Here is a 13,057-nt window from a genome sequence, read left to right on the forward strand (position 1 = left end):
TGTCCGGACAATACGTAAAAGGCGAAAGGCATATAAAAACCCATACGTTCTTGATATTTCGTGGGCAAAGTGCTCGTCGGGTCCTAACTACATTAAAAGGTTTTTTTTTTATCCCACCGGTAAATAGGGACGTCGACCGTGAGAGAGCTGTAGAAGGATCCCCTCTCGAGCGACAAAAACGAGTTATTACGGCTTACCCCGGACAATGGCTGTTTGTCACGCACTCGAACTTTCTTTTCTCGTTTCTCGACGATAAAATTTCCGTTCGCCTCGTCCGATCGATATCGATTATTACCGGGAAAAGGTCCTCCTTTTAAAAAACACTGAATCGGGGTATCTTCCCGCTAGACGAGGTCTCGGTTATGGTCCTCCGATGGTTTTTATGGTCTTTCCGGGCGACGATTCGGCACAATAAAAATCGTAGAGCATGCAAAATATCTCAGTGAGTCGGCAATAAACGCGGAACGGTCGCTCGACATTCTGTTTCGCGGATCGATATGGCTTCCAACGGAAAATTTTGAAGAACGTCCGTTCGAGATAAATTTAAATGATTTGGGGTCAAATAGAAACCTATAAGTTTTAACAACTAAATTGATTCAAGTAACACCTATTTAATCGCATCGTTAATGGGCGAAAATTGTTTCTATTAATTATATGGAATGCTGTAAACTATTACTGAGTCAAACGGAATTTTGTTTTTAACGGATCGAATTTGTTGAGAGATTTTTGGGCAAGTCTTAAATCGGATTTAACATTATGGTTCTTCAGAACTTTTGGTGTGTAATCAGTAAGATTTTGAATGTAAGGAGGGTCGAACAGTGGTAAGTGTGGGGTTCCTTTCCGATTCATTTCGTTTGAGAGGTTGTGATGACGTGTATTTTGAGGTTGAGCGCAATTACAACATACGAAGGACGTTTGCTCGATACTCTGTTTCGCTGATCGATATGGTCTCCAACGGAGGAACTTCCACTTGAGATAAATTTAATTGATTTGAAGTCAAATAGAAACCTATAAGTTTTGCCAACTAAATGGCTACAAGCAACCCTTATGTTGGATAAGCCTTAAATCCGATTTTAACTGTATATGTTAGAGCCAGTAAATATTTATAGGGAACAATTTTATTGTATTTTTTAGAATAAGGGGAATTTCACTTTAAGATGCACGTTTTTTCTCAATCCTATTCAAAAGTAAAATTTTATGATTTTACTGATGGTAACGATCGGCCTGGCGAACACTTGTCTATTAATTTATGACCGAAGACAAGGGTTCCTCCTAGGGCACGGTTTAAGTGGCTTTTGAAGTAGGTATTGAGTTAAATAGATGTGTTTTACTACGCACTTCCTTTACGAAGGTAGCAAATGAGCTTTTAGATTTGCTATCTAAAACCGAAGTCGAACGTCGGCTAGTGCAGGTTTCTTGGAACATTCTCCAGCAAAAACATGAAACTCTCAAAAAACTGGATGAGGACATTTACAATACCATGCTGGGAGAAGACGCTAGTGAAAAAGATTTGGTGGCAGAAGCTGAAAGTAATGCAACCTACGCACATAAGTTTTGTGATTTGTGTGTGCGCTGTGAGGAGTTTTTCAAGCCACCCGCGTTGGCTGATGAGGTAAGCGTAAGTTTAAGTCACCGGTGCTAGAATTTAAAAAGTTTGTTGGTACAATTAAAGACTGGCTTCCGTTTTGGTCTCAATTTAAGAAAATTGACGACGATCTTGATTTAGATTTAAGTGATAAGGTCGAATATTTAATCCAGGCCACAGTTCCGGGAAGCCGGGCAAGACAATTAGTGGACAGTTGTCTCGCGATTGGTAGTAGCTATTCGAAGATTGTAGACTGTTTAAATTCGCGATTTGGTAGAGACGATCTTCAAATTGAAGTTTACGTACGCGAGTTGTTAAAATTAATTATAAGTAACGCTATTTCAAGTGAAAGAATTGAGCTCTCGATGCTATACGACAAGATAGAGACTCAATTGCGTGCCTTGAATCACTGGGTATTACGGCGGATAAGTACGCGGCTATGTTATTTCCACTTATTGAATCGTGTTTTCCACCAGACTTTCTTCGTGTTTGGCAACGTGTGCCATCTTTGGATGTCAGTGGAAGTAGCGGAGAATCAAGTCTAGAAAATCGCCTGAAAAGTCTCATGTTGTTTCTGAAAAATGAAGTTGAAAATGAACAGCATATATCGTTGGCTGTAGAAGGGTTTGGTTTAGGTCTGAGTAAACCCCCTAGAGATGTTGCGAAAAAATACCACAAAATTGTTCCCTATAAATATTTACTGGCTCTAACAGTATAATTCTTCAGAACATTGGATGTTTGAATGTAAACTATGGCAAGTGTGGGGTTGCCTTCGGACTCATATCTTTTGGGCGGTTTTGGTGAAGTGTATTTTGTGATGGACCGCTTATTATCGCTTAATGTGAAATTTATTATTAATAGGTAATAAACGCGACACGTTCTGTCGACATTCTGTTTCGCGAAATTTTTTTAATAATTTCGGGCCAAATGTTTTTTTTTTTGTTGGGACTTCTAAATGCATGGATTGTTGGTGACTCAAACGGAATTTTGTCTTTCACGGCTTGAAGATAGTGAGAGATTTTTGGACAAATCTGGTTGTAACAGTGTATTTCTTGTGAACTTTTGATATGTGGTTAGTAATGTTTTGAATGTAAGGAAACTCAAACAGTGGCGAGTGTAGGGTTGCTTGCGGACTCATTTCTCATTTCAAACTTTTCAGTTTTGACTACTAAGCGGCTACAAACCACTCCCAATTAACCGCATTTTTAATGGATGATATGCTGTGTCTGAAACCGAATTTTGTCTTTGACGGGTCAAAAATGTTGAAAGATTTCTGGATGTTACATCTGGTTTCTTAAGAACTTTTCATATGTTCCGTAATGTTTTGAATGTAAGCAAGGACCAAAAGTGGCAAGTGCGGGGTTATTTATGCACTCATTTTCATTAGAAAGTTTTGTTGAAGTGTATTTTGTGGTGAAACGCTCAAGATATCTTAATGTGGAAATCATTTCACAGAAGCGAGCACACTAGGCAATAAACGAGGGACGTTGTGTCGACATTTTGTTTCGCGGATCGACGTAGCTTCTAACAGAAAATTTTGAGGACCGCCGTTTGAGATAAATTTAAATGATTTGAGGTCAATTAGAAACATAAGTTTTGACTACTAAATGGCTACAGATAACTCCCAATTTATGGTATCCTTAATGTAACTCTAGGTGTCGCACACGAAATTTGTCTTTAACGGATCTAAGATGTTCAAAGATTTTTGGCCAGGTACTAAATCTGATTTGAACATTATCTTTAATAAGCACTTTTGGGAAGTGGTCAGTAAGGTTTCGAATGTAAGAAAGGTATAACAATGGCGAGTGTGGCATTGCTTTCGGACTCATTTTCTTTGTGAGGTTGTGAGTTTATCTTGTAATAGAAAGCTTAATATTTCTAATATGGAAATTATTTTATAGAAACAATAATAATGGGCAAGAAACGAGGGACTTTCGCTCAACATTTTGTTTCCCAGATCTATATAATCTCCAACGGAATATTTTGAAGGATGTTCGTTTGAAATAAATGTAATAAATGATTTAGAAACGTTTAAGTTTTGACTATTAAATCGATACAAGCAACTTCAAATTTATTGTTCTCCTAATACCTGGAATGCTGTGACGGCTAGAAAATGTTAAAAGATTTTCCGACGAATTTAAATCTGGTTTTAACAATATATTTATTAAAAACTTTTTATATGTGCTCAGTAATGTTCTGAGTGTAAGGAAAAACTAACAGTGCAAGTGAAGTATACTTTGTCATGGAAAGTTTAATATCTCGTAATGTGCAAATTATTTGTGAGAAGGGCCGATGTTGTTGATGATGGGTGATATCTCAAAACTCAAAGCATCAATTAATAGGCTAACAATCCTAAAGTGACGACCAATCCCCTGGGCTATGGCACACGACTCATATTAAGAAGTGAAATCCCCTATCAGTAAACAACCTAACGACATTAATTACTAGTCAGGTCTTTATTTTTTCACCAATATGGGAATCAGTCATCCGAGACAATGTTTATGTCCCTCCTTTAGCTTCGATCTCATTAAACAGTATATATAAATAAAAAATTCTATATTAATTTGCTTACTTTACTTTAATCGTATGTTTTGGGATATTTTACCTCTTTTATTGAACACGCGCTCCACTGGCGATTCAAATACCGTTTACCTCATTTGCTGGTGCTTCTAATAAGAATTTATCGATATTCCTTTCTGTGCTTATCCTTTAATCGATCATTGGCCAATATTTGCAATATAGCTGTGTCTACAAAATGCTTACCGCTGAGTCTTGTTTTCTTTAGTCAAATGCTGAATTTTGGTAAATTTAAATGGGTGGAATTTATTTTTTGTTCTCACGCATTTCTATTTTTTTTAATGTTATTTGGTTAAAAAAACAAACCTATGTTGGTCACATGAAAATGTGTTTAATTCATTAAGTAAATCGCAATGGCCAGTTTTTCTCAACAATTTATCTTTATCATTTTTTCAACAAATATTTTGAATTTTTCGTGAAAACATTATTCTTATATCGAATATTGAACAATAATAATGTTGAAAGTAGACCGTGCTCCATTGTGATGCCAAAATAACTATAGCACGTTATATATGTTTTGAGATCAACTTAAAATTACCTTTCTTTTTATACACATTAAGACTCTACAAGTTTTATGTCTAACTTTTTTTTATGTCTATAAATTCTGTTAAATTTTGTTCCGGTTGACTTTCAATGTTTTGAAAACCATATATCTGTATCTACCGGCTCGTTGAAAATCTACTCTCTCATTATTCGGATGTTGGAAACACTTAGGGTTGAAAATAAAGTTCTCCGTATTTTCGAAAACAGCAAACAAAACAAGAATACAAAAACATCAAAAACCTTCAGCTGTTTAACGAGGATTGCACGAAATAATTGAAACAAATAAAATTACTTGATTTTAAATTAATCGAAAAACAGGGAAATAGATTAAATATAAATACATAAATATGGTTTCGGTAGACGTTTTTTCCGGCCATTAATCCCGTACAACAATTTAAAATTATGAACATCAACGATATTCCAATGCCATAGTGTTTTCAATAATGGCGTGTGCGAGAGCGTCCGGTCGGCGCGGGCAAACATTTTTTTATGAAAGCTCTCAAAATTTATCTGATTTATCGCCATAGGAATATATGCATCGACGTTATTCGATAACAACAGATTTAGTTTATTAAGTTTATCGATTTTGGAATGTGCAAAATTAAATTTAGCGCACGGACGACGATTTTTAATTAACACGGTAAAATTTGCGCGATTTATTACATTTTGACAAATTGGGTTCGGGGCCTATGGCGACAGGAAGCATATTTTGGCAATTCGATAACAGAAATACTAAAAAATACGACTGCCTTTTGGAACGAACCGATCCAATAGTAATAAATAATATATTTTCTAAAATATCATACATATTTTTGAGTTAAACTGTATCTAATAGTAACACGTAACAAATCCCGAAAGTGCCATTTTACTGGACGACAAGGCTAATGGAAGCCAGCCAGTCTAGTAAAAACACTATCGGGGTGTAACGTAATACTCAAGCTACACATCAAATTGTATTGAACTTGATTTTCTTTTTCAAAATCTAAAATAAAAATTGTGGATTGTGGTAACATTGATAATGGATCCCAATTTCATTTTACTCCCAACATGTCCTGCTTTCAGCCTTTATAGTTCATTGTTGATACTCCCTTTATAGGTACCTAGTTAGAAGTCTGCATTTTAGAGATGTTAATATCTCAAGATGGCGTTTATCGTTTAGACGGTGGACGCAGAAGTTAGACACTCTTTCTACTGAAATCTGCACCACCACCACCTATAGAAAGAGAATTTGATGGCATTTTCCCGACTATATGAAAAAACAAACTTCTACAGACTACTGTAATGCTATTTACAAGTCTTCTGGAGTTCTCCTCCGTTGGTTGGTGATGCATACAACTTGCTGACATTTTCATCCTGTTTCAACTGAATTTTGAACAAGGCAACAGTATAATTGACGAAACGCCACAAGATTTCCAAACAGTGGCCTGTGGAAGTTTCTTTGAAAAGTTTACTTATGTTCTCTTTTTGAATAAACCCTGTAAATTGTTGGAAAGGGTCTTTTTATAATATTACGTCGGCACGGAAATTTCATTTCCTCATATTCCAATCTACCCACACCAGCAAATTCGCAGAAATAATTCAAGCATTCCATCCATTTTATCGGATTTTTGTGGAAATAAAAACTCTTTCAGACTTCGAAGAATCGCCATTATTTTGTCGGAAATTTAAACTTTTGTTGTGGACGAATTCTGAGAATCGGATTTTAAAAAATAATTTCTGAAAACTGTTTGTAACAGGAAAAGCAATGCAATATGCGAAAAGGCAAATATTAATTTACTTCTTTCTTCCGAAAACGAAAACGATTAAAAAGATTTCCTTGAGGCGAGATAGTTCTTTCGTTGTCTTAAAAATTCTTCCGCTACGAGCAATGTTTTAATGAATAACTTTATCTTAAATGGTGGAATTATATCAGAAAAATCGCAAATTTTAATCGGTGCTTCCAAAACAAAGCTAAAAAGCTACGGGGTCGGTTCAATTTTTCAAAGAAACTTCCACAGGCTACTGTAATGTTTTTGACAAAACTTTTGGATTCCTCCTGCGTCGGTTTTTGCTTAGTCGAAGTTGCTGACGTTTCGCCAATCATACTGTTGGCTTCTTCAGAGCTTGACTGAAACTGAACAGTTTCAGTCAAGCTCTGAAGAAGCCAACAGGATGATTGGCTATAGAGCTTCTTATTATACTACTCGTGAACACGATGACTAAAAGTTACAAGTTACATTTATTGTATTTTTGTATTAAATGTTTATTAGAACAATTAAAATTCTAATGAATTGTAAATGCGCAATCTTAGGCCTTCCCTGTTCTCTGTTTGCCCGAGATCTCCAGATCAGTATCTTTTTGGATATTCTTTGGTCAGGGACCATACCATTTTAGCTGAAGTTCTTGGATATCTTTAATGATGGCTCTGTACATTCATGGTCCTCCTAATCCTCTCGTTTATTATTCTTTCAAGTCTAGATGTCCCCGCCGATCTTCAAGAGTCCCATGTCAGTGGAATCTAGTTTAACTTCTGTTGTTTTATCGATACGTATAAATATGTTCTTATATAACGGATGTTTTCTGTCTTTATTTATGTTGTTCATGCCCAAGATAGTGTTTAATGCTCAATTTTTTTTTCAGTTTTGCCAGCCGTATTTGCAACAACCTGAAGTGTCATGTTTTATTTTGGGCAAACAGATAGTTTATATTTTTTAAGAAAGCCTGACAGCACGTAAATACCTAAAAATCCTTGAAGAAAAAATATTTCATTGGTCGAATATAATGCTGTTTATCTACAGACTCTTTAGACAATTTCTTAAGAATCTACTAATAGATGGATGCGTGCCAACGGACCCGTTAGGTGGCCTTCACAAATATCCCGATCTCTCAATTTTCGATTTTTTTAATGGGTCTATGAAATACATAATACGCAATATGACTGCATAGCAGAACTTCTAGGGGCAATTCGTTCAGCCCTTCGAAATCTACGAATTAGACCAATGATAGCCTTATAACAATGTGCCAATTTTGCATTAGAAAAAATTGTCATCAATTTGAGAATTACCTTTAGTTTTTCTTTCTTTTTCTTAATAATGTAGTTTTTTGTGTTTTGTAATGTTGTTATTTTATACTCCAACAATGTTTGCTGCAAACTTATTGTTATCATAAAACGTCATAACGTGTAATATCTAACTTTCATTAGTTTATTGTTGTAGTTTATTTGCTTCTATTAAGGTAAGCATTTCTTTTGGAAAATTGTCACTATTTCTAATCTATGAGATTTGTCCAAGCACATTTCAACAATTCTGTAGGTATTCCCTCTGTACGACTATAGGTTTGCGGGCTGTTCGCATCATTTCACACTATATAGTGTTTTTTTTTCGATGTATTGAACTTTAAGTTGGCATTACTGTCCAAGATGGCGACCGATTTAACAGCTGCCAAGTGATTTATTAGCTTGGTTTGGCAATTCACCATGAATAGACTCATGCCTGAACAACGCTTGCAATTTTATTTCGAAAATAATGGTTCTGTGCGGAATACATATCGCGCACTACGTCCATTTTATCGTCGACAAAATCGTCCATCACAGCAGTTAATTCGATTAACCATGGAGTAGAGCGTAGCATTGAGGAAGACCCGAATGAGTCCATAAGCAGTCGAGCATAGGAATTGGATCTGTGTCCATCCACTTTATGGAAGATTTTGCGGAAGGATCTTGGTTTACGTGCTCACAAAATCCAACTCGTGCAAGAATTGAAACCAAACGATCATCAAGTAAGGCGTAGATTCGTCGAATGGATCCTAAACGAGATTGCCGTTGTTCCCGATTTTCACAAGCGAATTTTGTTTAGCGATGAAGCGCACTTCTGGTTGAATGGCTACGTCAATAAACAAAACTGCCGCATTTGGAGCGAAGCTAATCCTCAAGTGTATGTCGAAACATCGTTACATCCAGAAAAACTGACTGTTTGGTGCGCTTTATGGGTTGGTGGAATCATTGGTCAGAACGTTACAGTCAATGGTGATCGGTATAGAACTATGATTACTACCTTTTTCATTCCTGAATTGAATAACCATGATGTCCAGAAGATGTGGTTTCAACAAGAAATCGTAATATATCACACAGCTCGTTCCACAATCGATTTATTGAAAGACACGTTTGGTGACCGCCTAATTTAACGTTTTGGACCTGTGAATTAGCCTCCAAGACCTTGTGATTTAACACCGCTAGACTACTTTCTGTGGGGCTATGTAAAGTCATTGGTCTATGCGGATAAGCCACAAACGCTTGACAATTTGGAAGACAACATCGAAAATTACACGTCCAGATTGGACTACATCCGCGCCAGCCGTGGCGGTCATATGCCAGAAATCATATTTACAATGTAATGTCACAAGATTATCTTTCGGATAAATAAAATTCATGTCAATCGATTAATCCATCGTTGTTTTATTGCAACTTAGAGTTCTATACATCGAAAAAAAAACACCCCTTACTTATCGTAAGAGATATTTGTCACGATGTTCTATCAGTTTCCATTGATAATGCCGATTGCATGCTCCTATATCTATTAAAGGCAACGGCGTGGGTCAGTTTATGCTCAGATTTCAGGTTTTTAATCATTTTCCAGCCCTCCAACGATTTACTTGCTCCAAGGTATGCATTTGTTTCTGAGAATGTTAATTATTATCATGAATCAATATTATTATATTTATTATTCTAGTAAACTACCTGTAGTAACGCCGCTATCACTTTACAATATAACCTTCAAGTTGTCTACCTTGTTTAGCATAAAGCAATTCTGTTTAAAACTCAAAAAGGAATACGACGATAAATATTAACACAATCTTTTGTTACAGAAATTTGGTGTATAACCTGACCTTGTCGGATCTAGGAGAGCAGCAGAGACTGATGTGGTATTCTAATGAGCACGACGCAAGAATGTGTGTGATGAAAGGGAAAGATGAGGTAAGCTCTGAACGCATTTATACCAACTGAGTAAATATTTTTTATTATTATATAAATAAATTATCAATATTCTGATTCTGATAACAAGAGAACCAAACACAATTTGATAATTATTGTTTGCTTACTTAGATGGTAAGATCTTGCTAGAAAACTCACAAGGACCCACCATAAAAAATGCTAAAGAGAAAACAGTGGTAACACTATCTCAATCAATCAATCAATCAATTGAAACTTACTTCATTTTTCAAGTTTGTTGTGGTTATTTTTGTACTAAGGTAAGTGTATATTTTAATATTATAGCCGAAACTTGACCCAAAGGTTTTCTTTAGACTCTCTTTTTTGCATCAGCAATTATTTTCGATGCAATAATTTGGCGAATTCCGATAATTCCTCTTACGCTGTTTTGATACTGAAGCATCGTGCTGGAGCATATGATTGTTCGGTAGGGAAGCAAGTGCTTCAAATTTATCCAACAAGGCCTTCTTTAATCACAAGCGTATAAGGAAAAACCACAAAATTTAGATGATTAGATACGAAATCGGGCAAATTAATGAAAATATCCTGAATAATATTTTAACATATTGTCAAGAAGTTAATGGTGGACATTTTCAACACCTCATGAAATATTTTATTTGTTTCTCTTAATTTAACAAACTGTGGATCTCGTATAGATCTCTCTGCGTTGAACAAATTACAAAATTCTGCTTCAGTTTTCATTTCGCCTTCATATGCAATCTTCTTCTTCTTAAGGTGCCATATTCATTTAATGGATGTTGGTAACATTTTTAAGGCATGCGTACTTTTTCCTTCCGATGCGGGGTTTTTTCTCAATCTTTCCTTCCATAATTAGCTTCAGGAATTCGTATTCGTGTTCCAGATAACCTACTTTTCTTCTTTTAATTATTCATACGTCTCAGAACTTCAATGTTTGTTGTATGCTCTTTCCGTAATGTTCTCAGTAGTCTTCTGAATAACCACATTTGAAGCGCTTCAAATCGGTTTATAGTATTAATCTTAAGGTTCCCAACCTTTACGCCGTACACTAACACAGAATATACGTAACATATCGAACCAAATAAAAATTAAAATTTGAATTCTCTGGGTTTCGATTCACTTTCTTTCTATAGTAATGTTTTTTATTTTTTTGCTCCCCCTGGAAGCTGTAATTTTTTGCGTAATCATATTAAAATTCAATTGGAAAATGAAGATCTTAAATTTACAAATGAAGCAAAAAACTTGGGAGTGATAATGGATGGTCAACTGAGATATAGTGGCCACATTTCTAATTTATGGAACAAGACGTATATATCCCTCAAAGCGCTACATGCAAATAAACATATATTGAACTTTAAAGTACCAAAAAAACGCTCTGAGCCATGTATCCTTTCTAAAGTTATATTCTGTCTTCCATTATACTATCCATTCTTAACCGTTACATGGCTTAAAATTAGCAGCACCAAAATTTCCCGGCCTGAATATGAAAGAAACAAAGTAGAGTAACAATGTTTTATTATTTTTCAATATAATCCCCCTTAACTTCAACACACTTATCACATCTCTTTATTAACAACTAAATCAGCCTCTTTTAACTCAACTTCGTCGTTAAACCGCCATCCACGTAAGGCCTTTTTCAAATATCCAAACAATAGTCGCTTTGGGCCATATCTGGACTATAGAGAGGATGATCTATCTGTGGGAACCCACACTCTAAAATGGCAGCTTGTGCAACACCAGCAGCATGAACAGGTGCATTATCGTAAAGAAGACGCACGCCTCTTTTCAGTTTTCCTCAACGTTTTACACGTATGCAGTCTCGCAATTTATGTAATAATGTTGCGTAATATTTACCATTAACAGTGGTATTAGTTCTTTAAAATCTATCAAAAGAATTCCTTCAAAATCCCAAAAGATTGTGGCCATCACCTTTTTTGTTGACTGGCAGACTCTGAATCTCCTTGGAGGTGCTTCACCCTTACGACGCCACTCCATTGATTCTTTTTTTGGATAGAGGTTTATAATAGAGAACCATAGTTTCGTCACAATAGTTTCTAGCACATGCTTCGGTTCCTACCCACAGAGTTCCAAAAAAGACCCCGCACACTCGACACGGCGTTGTTTTTGAATAGCCCAAAGGTTTTTAGGAACCCATCTTGCACTAACCTTATGCATACCTAAATGATCTTAGTAAGTAGTAAATAGTAATGAAGCTTAGTAATTTCTGAGATTTCCTTGACCTTTAAACGTCGATCACTCAATACCACCTCTTCCACAATCGCAACAATATCTTCCGTTATGGCCTCCACTTTACTCCTTCTTCAAGGTACTCCTGCCCCATTGGAAAACGTTTTGGCCATTCTTTGACTACAGAATACGAAGGAGAACTTTGGACGTACACACCATCCAGCCTTTCTTTAATAATTTTAGGTGCTAACCCTTCTTTTGTCAAAAACTTTATGATTGCTCTATACTCAATTTGCGTTATTTGCGACATTTTTTCGGACACGTCTTGTTAAAAATGCTGTCAATAAAAAACTATTGGACGCAAGATTTCATTTTTTTTTCGCAGCCTACTAGGATATATATTTAAAAGAAGACAAAGTTTTATCGTGACACTGGAGCTGCATCTATGTCAGGCCGGGAAATTTTGGTGCTAATCTCGTATCCGTTTCAATTTTTACTCGCAATTGTTGTACAGGGTGCGGCAGCATAACTTCCTTTTTTCAAAACTCAATAAAAACTATTGTGTGCATCGGAAAATCTTTATTTATTTTTTATAATGTAGGTACATGTCTAAAGTTTTTATTTACATTGTTTTGAAGATCAAATCTGTTAGGTGACGTCCCTCATTCTCCATACATTGCGTAAACCGATATCTGGCGTTTGTCATGACTCTTGTTAGCATAGCTGGTGTTATGTTGGCAATTTCTTCTTCGATGTTGGTCTTCAAATCTTGTAGGGTTCTTGGACGGTTCACATAAACCAGGGATTTCAAAAAACCCCATAGAAAAAAATCACAAGGGGACAGATCGGGAGAGCGTGCCGGCCATTCCAAATCGCCTCTAATTGAGATAAGGCGCTCAGGAAAGTGTTCCCTCAAAACAGCCATCGATGCTCTTGAAGTGTGTGCTGTTGCACCGTCTTGTTGGAACCAAGTGTCCCCCAAATCCAACTCTTCTAGCCGTGGGAAAAAAAAATTCTGTAGCATGTTTACATACCGGTCCGAATTCACTGTCAGTGTAACCTCATTTTCCTCAAAAAACCAGGGACCAATAATTCCAGCTGAGGAAATTGCACACCACACTGTGACTTTGGGTGAATGCAAAGGCCTTTGATGCAATTGTCGAGGGTTGGTGTCAGCCCAGTAGCGCATGTTTTGTTTGTTAACCGACCCACATAAATGA

At 36.2% G+C, this 13,057-nt stretch overlaps 1 protein-coding gene across 3 annotated transcripts in view; it reads left to right on the top strand.

The window, feature by feature from the left end:
• Positions 1-13,057, top strand: part of LOC132696374 (semaphorin-1A) — a 785,898-nt gene that overhangs the window by 681,836 nt on the left and 91,005 nt on the right. For all 3 annotated transcript variants that reach the window (XM_060661169.1, XM_060661178.1, XM_060661187.1), the window contains one exon: positions 9,548-9,656. In XM_060661169.1, coding sequence (XP_060517152.1) covers positions 9,548-9,656 — 109 coding nt within the window. The remainder of the gene's footprint in view (positions 1-9,547; positions 9,657-13,057) is intronic.

This window comes from Cylas formicarius, unplaced genomic scaffold (genome assembly GCF_029955315.1).
Source record: "Cylas formicarius isolate icCylForm1 unplaced genomic scaffold, icCylForm1.1 PGA_scaffold_10__41_contigs__length_53128322, whole genome shotgun sequence".
In the NCBI taxonomy this organism is placed as follows: domain Eukaryota; kingdom Metazoa; phylum Arthropoda; class Insecta; order Coleoptera; family Brentidae; genus Cylas; species Cylas formicarius.